The following is a 10776-nucleotide window of genomic DNA, read 5'->3' as shown; positions in this document are numbered from 1 at the left end:
ACACTTATCTACTAATTTTTTTTTATATAAGTAGTAGATTTAAATATATTTAAAAATAATATAAGTAATACTATACATTACAATAATTAATAGCTTAAATATTTAAAAGTTATATAAAAAATATAATTGACTCTCTAAATTCTATTGGTACCACATAAAATGGATTATATGATAAACGTATATTGTTTGAAATTGACGAAAAAGAAACTATAAATTACAATAATTAACAAAAAAAATTGTCGGCTCCAAATTATTAATACGTCTAACCATCAATGACCCTCTAAAGTTGGCTCTAACTTTCACTTAGACACCTCAACTAGGCTTTGTTAACTTTAGACACCTCAACTAGGCTTTGTTAACTTTAGACACTTCAACTAGGCTTTGTTAACTTTAGACACCTCATGTCATGTTTCAGTGTGTCATTTGACACTTTTTTTTTTATAATCAACCAATGTGTAAGGTGTGTGTAACACACTCGATGATGACGTGTCAAAATAACGATTTAAATAAGGGAAAAGGGTCAAAAATATCCCTCAACTTTGTTTTATTGGTTGACTATATCCCTACCGTTAAAATGAAGTTAGTTTTACCCCTGCCGTCTACAAACTTATCATTTGTACCCTCCAAACTAACGGTTTCCCCAAACTAAATCCAAATTCTCAACTTCAACCCGAATTATCCCTTTAAAAACAAATTATCAATTAAATCCGACCCATAACCCATTTAATCTGATCTTACATACCAAATGTATAAAAAAAAGTAATAAAATTCACCAAAACCCATTTTCAATTCCTAATGAACAAATAAATTTCCAGCCATTAATGAGCTTTTAAGAAGCAATGTTAGGAGCAAAAGCAGAGGAAGAAGACATGCCAGCCTTACGTTCATACACAAAAATAAGAACAATATTGCTATTGAAATAATCCAATAACCTTCTTCCCCAAAAGTCACTTGTATAGATGTATTCACTAGTTCTTCAAATCCGCCGCACACGACGGCGAAAAGGCAGTACTATGTGGTCAAATTCCACCAGAAAACAACAAGAAGAAAGAAACTAAAAAATTCATGCTGCTGCAATTTTGGGTGGGAATTATCTAATTACACAAATTCAGATCTGTGATTTTAGTTGTGAAGAAATGGGTGTGATGTTTTCGATTTAGGTATTTTGGGGAAGAAGTTGAAATTATTGATTTTTCGAAGTTGGAACTCGCTTGTAAAATCCGAAATTCAAACTCAAGCTCCAAGCTCCATTAATGGCTATGAAGTTTCCATGGTTGGTTCTTCAAGTTTCAGGCTCCAATTCAAAAACTAATACCCTTAGAAGCTTTTAACAATGGCTTTGAAGATATTTACAGAATGAGTAACACTACAACAAATTCAATGACAAGGGAGAAATCCATTCTTTTTAGTTTTGGTGGACTCAACAAGATTGAGAAAATTGAAAATTAAATTAAATTTTGTTTATAATGGTGGTGGGTTTTATATGGGTCGGATCAGATTAGAAAAGAATTTCATTCGAAATGAGTTTTAAATGGGTAATTCGGGTCGAAATTGAGAATTTGAGATTGATTTGGGGCAAATCGTTAATTTGGAGGGTACATATGATAAGTTTGTAGACGGCAGGGATAAATCTAACTTCGTTTTAACAATAAGGGCATAGTCAACCAATAAAATAAAGTTAAGGGGTATTTTTGACCCTTTTCCCTTTAAATAAAGACATGACATATATATTGAAAATAATTTTTAATATGAATTTTGAGCAGAAAAAAAATACCAATAACTTGATGACACGTGACAATTTTTATCCAAATAGTTTTTTTTTAAAATTAACCACTTGCACAACCCATTCTATGTTTTCTTCTCCACCACCCCCTACCCGATCCTCAACCCCTCCCCTACCAGAATGTTTTCTCCACAATTCACAATCCCCTACCCTTCCCACACTCAAATCATCTTCTCCACCACCTCCCACCCCTCGAACCCCAATCTCTCCCCAATCCAGATTGTCTTTCCCCAAAATACTTTCATAGTAATTTAACTGTTTGAATTTTTTTTATTTTATAAAAAGCACAATCTCTTTGCAAAATCTAATTCGTCTTACTTATAACTTCAAATAAATTTAAATTCTTCAAATTTAAACAAAGAGTTCCCTATTAAAAGAACTTCCTAGAACTTTAAAAAAAATATATATATATATTTCGATTTTTTTCAAAACATTCCGAGGAGCAAGAATGGCAACAAAATAAGAAAAGTTCTTTAAACATGAAATCTCTTGATGTTGAGATCTATTTCTCCATGGAAGGAATTTCAATTTTAGAAAATGGTGGCTAAAATGGGGAAGAAGAAGAAGAAGAAAAAAAATAAAATAGGTTAAATAAGCTTTTCATGCCCTGGTAAGGAGTGTATCACAATCACTATGTCATGTCAGCAAAAAGTGTCAAAATGACACATCGAAACATGACATGACGTGTCTAAAATGAACAAAGTCTAGTTGAAGTGTCTAAGTGAAAATTAGTGTCAACTTTAGGGGACCACCGATGGGTTATACCTTACTAATATAAACATAACTTATGCAATCATCACTAAAAGAAATTTTGGGTGTGGTCACCTAGCTTAGAGAAATATCATCACATAAAGAAATTTTGTCTTCAAATATCCACCTAGAAAATTTTTCAAACTCGACCAACTTTTGGGAGAAATTTTACTTTCACTTACATAAGTTCAAATTTTTCAAGTACAATATATGTTCAAACATAACTTTAAACACTTTTTAAAAAAAAAAAATCAACTTCAAAATCTACTCCTAAATGATTTTCTTGAACAAAACTTTCTCTACATACAATAAGTTGAATCATGATTTTCTTTAATCTCCTTGCAACATCTTTCATGCCGATCCTTAATGATTAAGATTCGAATATTAATTGTATCCATAAAAATTTGTGATTAATTATTTATTAGTAATTTTTAAAATATCTATATTAATTGACATGTGTCATAAATTCAGGGGGGAGCTGGCTCCTCATAATTCATATCCTCCAAACTACATTTGCATTTTATTTTATTTTTTTATGAGAGAAAATGAGCCACAAATTGTGGTTGATGATCAAAAGAAAAAAAAGTGAATCATATTAGATAAAAATTGTAACCTTTTATGAAAAGGGTAGAGGGTAGAGTTGCAACTATTAGGTTACAACTCTCCCCTTTCATGAAATTACCTCATCTCTTTCTTCTTCATTCTCATTCTTTCTGTAATTAATTTCTATCTTATTTACACAAAACAAAAACATATTTTTCTTTCAACAATTTTTTGATTGAATTTACATTTCAAGAAACAATTTATTCAAAAAAAATGCAAACAACAGATGGTAATAATGAGAACATTCCAACATCCCCTAGTCATCAATTGTCACCAAAAAATTCAACACAAGGAGACCTTTCATCGCAATCATTACCACCACGGTCTCAATCACAAAATTCAATGCATAGACATCTCTCCCCATCCTCATCATCATCATCACAAAATTCGATGAATGAATCTCATTCAGCTATACCAGCAACAACAACACCAATTATGTCTAATTCGATATCATCACCACCAAAAAATTCCCTTTATGGACCCCCTCCACCAGCACAATGGTCATCATTATCGACACGAATTCCGTGGCCATTAATTCCACCACAACACCAACCACCTCCATGTCACCAACCCCCTATGATACCATATTACCCACCAATGGGGGTGCCACCACCATTTCCTCCACATTTTCCTATGCCCTTTCCTCATGACCAATTTCATTCATTTCATCATCCAATGCTCCTTGGAAATAATAATAATAATATTAATAATACCTCAAATGGACAAATTTATAGTCAGCCTTGGTCCACAGGCCTTTTTGATTGTTTTTCCGACATCAAGAATTGTAGGTTCCTTTAATTATTTCCTTGATTTTTCTCTCATTTTTTAATTTTTTTTTAGAGCTAATCATGTTTTTACAATATTTTTGTAGGTTTTATTACATGTTTATGTCCCTGTGTTACTTTTGGGCAAGTGGATGAGATTTTATCTCAAGGACAAATGAGTAATTTTCTAATCAAGATATTTTATATAGCAAAACACATATAATTATACTACTCATCTGTCACAATTTATATGACATAGTTCGAATTTCGAGAGTCAAACTTCTTTATTTTGATCACGCATTCAGACATGCAACCTCACATATAATATTACTTCCTCTGTCTCAAATTTTTTTTTGTTTGACTCTTGAAATCTGAACTATATGTTATATAGATTGGGACGGAGAGGAAATATATATATTTTATCTAATTTTTGATATTTTCTTTTAATGTATAGCTTGGTGGGAAGCTGCATTAATGTTTGGACTTTTGGAAGCATTTTGCTGTCAAGCATCATTGGTTTTTGCATGGTATCATCGTGTGCAATTCAGAAAAAAATATAATTTGATGGGAAATTTATTCAGTGAGTTTGCAATTACTCTTATTTGTATGAGATTGGTCCTTTGTCAGAATTATCGTCAGCTTAACAAACTTGGCTTTGATGTAGCTCTAGGTAATTCTCTTTTCATCATTCTTATCTATGATTCGTATCTTGCTATTTGATTGTCATATTTTCTTATAATTCTGGTTCGATATCATTGATCATTTGATTTGTGCGCCTAACAAAAAAAAAATTCTTTACCTACTCCGTAATATAGAAATAAGATTTATGCATATCATATTCTCCTCAAACTCTGCTTATGGAATCATGCTGAAAATGTTGTTACTGTTTTATCATTCTCATATATGATCAATATTAAAAAAATAGTGTGGTTTGATTCACATGAAGTACTAGTTATACAAAAATTACAATACAAGAATTGTTTAAGTAGTGAATGATATTGACGAGATATATTGTCATGTAATGAACAAAAATATTTGCTTCATAAATTTATGTGATCATGTTTGACTGATCACAAACTTTCATTTTTTGAAACTTATGGTCTAAAATAAATCTTATATCACGTTAAAAGGTATGAAAGTTTAAATGTAAAATTATTTTTACCATAGAAATATGTCGTCATCGATTTCCAAAATAGAATAAAAATGAAAGAGTGTCACAAGTTGATACATATGTCATATGTGTTATTCTTATGTCGTGATTACATACTTCAAGAATTTATCTTTAAATACTTTTATCTCGTATTGCTAATACACATATTCTTGTTTTACATTCTAATTTATGTAAAATAATACATAAAATCATGCATAACTCGATGTGATATTATTTCGTCCAGTACTGGACTATAGTTGTTGCATTATCTATTTTAGAATCATTTTTTCTTATATTTGGAACTATTTTTCATAGAATATCCAACCAAATTATAACCTCTTATTATTTTCAGGATGGAAAGCCAATAAGAAGAAACAAAGAAGAATAGCAAGCCAAAATGCTGTTCAATTTGTGCCACCAATGGCTAATCCTGGGATGTTTAGATGAATAGAAGATTGTTGCAAACCAGTCAAAAGTGGTTGAAGAAAATTATTGATTTTTATCATTAGATCATTAGATATTTAACAAAGCCAGAAGTTACATGCATTTCAATTGTTGAATTCTTCACATTGAAGAATCTATAATATGCTATGTACACAAATTTTGGAAATTAAATGGGATATATCATGATCCTTTTTTTTATAACTACTAATTTCTTTGATTAGATGATAATTTTATAAAACCCAACTGTCTTCAATGTTCTATGTCTTGCTTCTCATTAGTTCCCTGCCCCTCATTTTCACTAATGAAAACTTTAATTATAGTTGGTAATGAGAGTATCTGCTTGGCCTTTCATAAGTGGGGACATAATACAGCGTTTATATTTAATAAAGGGGTTTACTATCTGTTCTTGATTTAATACACTTTCACTATAGTGTCCTAGTAGATATTGTTACTTTCTCTCGAACCATAGTACTATTATTTGATTAGATCATCGAATCTTTTATTTCTCTTGAGATTTCTTCAATGTTCAGTTCTACACACGTCTTTTTTTTTTTTTGGGAGGTCTAATTTGTAATTAGGGTATTATAGGGCTGTAAAGATTGACACCAAGGGTATATGGAGTCAATAGGTTAACGAGGGGTATTTTTATACTAATTTCAATAGCTCAAGGGTATTATAGGTCCTTTTCCGAACTAGAAATTCCAAGGGTATTCCCTCCTTTCTGTTGAGGAGTACTATGCTCAACTTTATCATTCTTTTCTTCTCCCCCATTCTCTTATTATTTCTCCAGTGCTCCAAATTTGTTTCTAGTCTGCACTTCTTCCTCGTTATTTTGTTGTTGCCTTGGATTCCACACCATTTCTCTCATTCTATGTCTTCTATCCACATTCCTCCAACTCTGTTCTTGTTGAGAATATAATCAAATAATAAAAGTGTGTCATCTCTAATAACTTAAACTTTTAGATGAGATGGTCACACAATTGTAGACCTCTTCCTATAACTCTCTATACATAAAGGCATTATTAACATCTAGTTGAAAAAACATCCCAATTTCGTTTCACTGCGTAGCTAGAATGCATCTAATAGTTGTCATCTTAACAACCGGTGAGTAGGTCTCAGTAAAATCAATTCCCTCTCTTTGAGTATCTCCCTGATAACTAAACGATCTTTATATCTTTCCAATGATCCATCTGATTTGTATTTCACTTTGTAAACCCATTTGCAAGGCAAAGCCCTCTTCCCATTTGGTAATGAAACAACCTCCCAGGTCTTAATGAGTTCTAGAGCCTCAAATTCCGCCATTGCCTCCTTCCAACCAGTATGAAGTGTTGCTTGGAAATAAGAGCTAGGTTCTGGAATATATGCAATAAAATTGAGCATGGACTGATTGGAGGAGGATAAATCTGAAAATGATAATACATCAGGGTTGATGGGAGCAGACAAACATGAATTTGTGAAATATGTGAGAAAGACAGTTGCACACATAGTCCTGTAAATAATCAAGCTTTTATGCACTCTAGAAGATGCCCTGATTGTAGTGCAGTAGTAGTGATAAGATCAAATTCAGTAGGTGTTCCCATTATGTCAGGATGAGAAGGAATAGAAGAGGAAGATTCATCACAACGAACATTAGAAGGAGTGAGATGATGCGTGGAAGGTGAAGTATGATCTAAATTTTTTGTAGGAAGGAATGTAGAATGGTTTGAAATTGCTGCATCAAAGGTGGATACATGATTATTTGGTGAAACAGAAGGAAAAATAGGTTGACTGTGTTGGGTAGATGAGAAGGGAAAAATAGCTTTATGAAATTTGACATCCCTAGGGATAAAAACCCGGTGTTCCACGAAAGAACCAAGCACGTCGACCTCGATTGTCACTTTGTCCGGCAACAGTTTCTCGGTGGAATCATCTCCCTATCATATTTACCTTCCCAATCTCAAATCGCCGACCTCTTCACAAAGCCTTTTTCTGGGCATCTCATCGATCTCTCGTCAGCAAGTTGGGTCTCACTTCACACCCCTCCAACTTTAGTGGGTTTTGGATTTGATTTTGTTTCACATGATGGAACTCGTGGTGGAAAAGATTTTGGAAATTCTCAACTTCAAATATATGTCACGTGAAATAAAGAAGTCTTCTGGAAGACAGATTTCTTTATTTATTTTATTTTATTTTCCTTTTTATTTCTCTTAGTCAGTTATAGTATTGGCCATGTTAGGCATGACCCCTTTTTATTCTCCAGTAGCTGGAACACGCGTTCCTTTATTTTGATTGTATAAATACATGTAAATCTTGTTCAATAAGATACATAAAACAATCAACTATCTTGCTCTTTAGTTCCTGAAAATAATTTTTTTCAATTTGTTTCTCCTTTCCCTTTGTATCCTGCTTTCTTTTCCCTAGTTTTTCTTTGTTGCCTTTGCCCTGTTATTTACTCACATTCTCTCCAATCAATTTTTGCACAGCCTTTCACCTCATCTGCTTCTTTCTCCTCATGGGGATATAGTTGAGGGCGAATAACAAAACAGTACTCCTTCTCATTTTGTCCCTTTATCTTGGATGTTTTGCAATATTTTGATACATGGTCATATTTTATAATAATACATTTCTCCTTAATTTTCATGTGTTCTTCCTTACCCCTACATTTATTCCCGTTGAAAATTCTCCCAGCAAATCCACATTCACATTGATGGTAGCACAACAGCTAATTTGGCGGCAGTGAGGAAAACAAATTTAAGCAATTGTTGTTGTTGTCTCCTCTTCAGAATCAAATAGTGGATCTCATCGAATATGTGGGTGATATAAAATTAAGGTTTTGATATAATATGTTCACTGTTCACATAATCCTCCAACCTTGAGGCACACATCCATCAATATGTACCTATTGCTCAACAAAACCTATGTTCACTTCTTCTTTCAAACAACACTATTTCATATCATTGCATATTGAAGGTCCTTGTTGATGATCATTGTTCTATTTCCTCTTCTTCTCATATTATTCTTGATTTTCTGTGTAAATAAGCAATTTATCTCGAGGGAATAGGTTTGTAAGTAGTGTTGGAAGTGGTGGTAATGAAATAAGTGAATTAGCATATGTAGTGATAATAGTAGTAATAGAGAGTGTAATTTTTTTCCTAATAATTGATTTTTAATATTTATTGAATTAGATTTGTACACGCTTTGAGTAAAAGATATTTGAGTTATAAAATAGGCAAATGACAAGTGTGGGGGGCACAATTTTCTTTTAAATTTTGCATACTTTATAACCATCCATTAGTCTTCCTTCCCTAAAAGTGGAGTCAATATATCCATTTTTTTCTTAAAAAAAGAAACTAGGAGCCAATATGGCCCTACCTAACCAAGAAAATTGATTAAACAAATTCTTGGGAAAAGTGCATCAAGAACTAAAGCCCTTTACTTCTTTTTTTTCCTCTCTTTTTCTTCTTCATTCTTTTATCCTTCTCTTCCATGCCTGTTTTGTCTTCATCATCATCTCTTTCTGCAAAACAAGATGTATCCTATCATGAACTCGAATGGGTATAACCAATTCGTTACTAATAAACCATTAGATAATGCATCGTCGCAACCATATTCATACCCTCATTTATTACCTTATGGATATGGTATGCCTCCGCCATCACCACCACCACCACCACCACAACAACAACATCAGCCATATGGATCTCCTGATGGGTCTTCTGTATATATTCAAAGAGCCCCTATTGGAATAACCAAACATATGGAAGAGACAACTTGGTCAACCAATATTTTTGCATGTGGTAGAGACCCCAAAAATTGTATGTATTCTTCTTTATTAATCATTTTATAACTATTAATTATATGTTCGAATAGTTTTATGTTGATTGTCAACCTATCGCAATCAAATGTTATTCCAACATCTTTTGATGGGTTCAATGACTCCATTATTGTTTTAAATTTGAGGGTTCAGAATTTGATATTTTTGCTGGAAATTTTAGTGATTTTTTTACATACATATTAATTGTTGTATATAGTTATATATTTCATCCATCTTTGTCTTCTTTTCTATTGTTTTGAGATTATGATAACGTGAACAAACTTACACATGCAAAGTTTATTCTATTTTTTATGAATTGAGAGGTAATTGTTATTATTGTTGTTAATTAATGACCTCATTTTATGCATGTGTATAGGTTTTACAACATGTGTTTGTCCATGCATAACATCCGGGCAAATTGCAGAAATAGTGAGTGAAGGACGAACATGTAAGATAATCCACAAATAGTTATATAATATATGTGATATAAGTTGGCATAATACATAAACATGTCTTTTTAACTTACCTTCAGCTAACATCTAGACTCTTCAATTTTGGATATGCAGAAGAAGACACTTAAATTTGTATAAAGTTTAACAAGTAGATACGTGACATCCTATGTGGCAATTCACGTCTTACGTGACATCCTATGTGTATTATGTCACGTAGGACATATGTGTCTACTTATTCCACTTCATACAAGTTTTAAGTGTCTAGTTGTGCACACTCAAAGTTGGAGAACTGAAGTTAAGTTAAAGGGCTCAAGTATTGTGTCATATAAGTTTAAATTAAACTTAGGTTTATGTTTAATTATTGCTAATTAATTTTTTTTTATTTTTTGTATTTTGGACAGCATGCATGGAAGGAGTGATAATAAACATGTTACTCTGTTGTTTATGTTGTACTACACCACTTTATACTTTTTACTACAGAGTTAAATTGAGAAGAAAATTTAAGTTGGAAGGGAATGAATGTCTTGATTGCCTTATTCATACATTATGTTGTTATTGTGCCTTATGTCAAGAATATCGTGAGCTTCATCGTCAAGGATTTGACCCTGCACTTGGTAAGTCTCGGTGCACAAAGCATTCTGTAAAAATAACTTCATTCTGTAAAAATAACTTTTTAACTTGATTTCAGCTGATATATTTTTGTTACATATGTCCTAAGTGGTAATGTGGTATAATACATGTATGACGCCAAGACACAAAATTATCATTAGGATGTCACGTAGGACGGATGTGTCTATTTGTTCAATTTTATACAAATTTAAGTATTTACTTGTACACATTCAAAGTTGAAGGGAATAAATGTCGGACATATTTATGTATCATGTCAATATTTTATCCTATTAGGGTTCATGATCCCGCAGATTTTATAATTAAATCATGAACATGTTTTTTAATTCGACCTCATATGATATTTATGTCCTCCAACTTTAGTATGCAGAACTAAGCATTTGAACTTGTATAGAGTTAAACAAGTAGAC

The 10776-nt window shown here is 32.2% G+C and overlaps 1 protein-coding gene across 1 annotated transcript; it reads left to right on the top strand.

Annotated features, from left to right (window-relative positions):
• The first annotated feature begins 3315 nt into the window (after window positions 1-3315).
• LOC102596571 (cell number regulator 1-like) lies at window positions 3316-5643 on the top strand. The gene is made up of 4 exons (XM_015310828.1): window positions 3316-3920; window positions 4008-4079; window positions 4355-4570; window positions 5403-5643. The coding sequence occupies exons 1-4, from the start codon at window positions 3350-3352 to the stop codon at window positions 5495-5497; spliced, it is 954 nt and encodes a 317-aa protein (XP_015166314.1). The 5' UTR covers window positions 3316-3349; the 3' UTR covers window positions 5498-5643.
• The last annotated feature ends 5133 nt before the right edge of the window (window positions 5644-10776 follow it).

Source organism: Solanum tuberosum, unplaced genomic scaffold (assembly GCF_000226075.1).
Source record: "Solanum tuberosum cultivar DM 1-3 516 R44 unplaced genomic scaffold, SolTub_3.0 scf00147, whole genome shotgun sequence".
NCBI lineage: Eukaryota > Viridiplantae > Streptophyta > Magnoliopsida > Solanales > Solanaceae > Solanum > Solanum tuberosum.
Note: the sequence above shows the minus strand (reverse complement) of the source record. Positions and strands in the feature narration are given on the sequence as shown.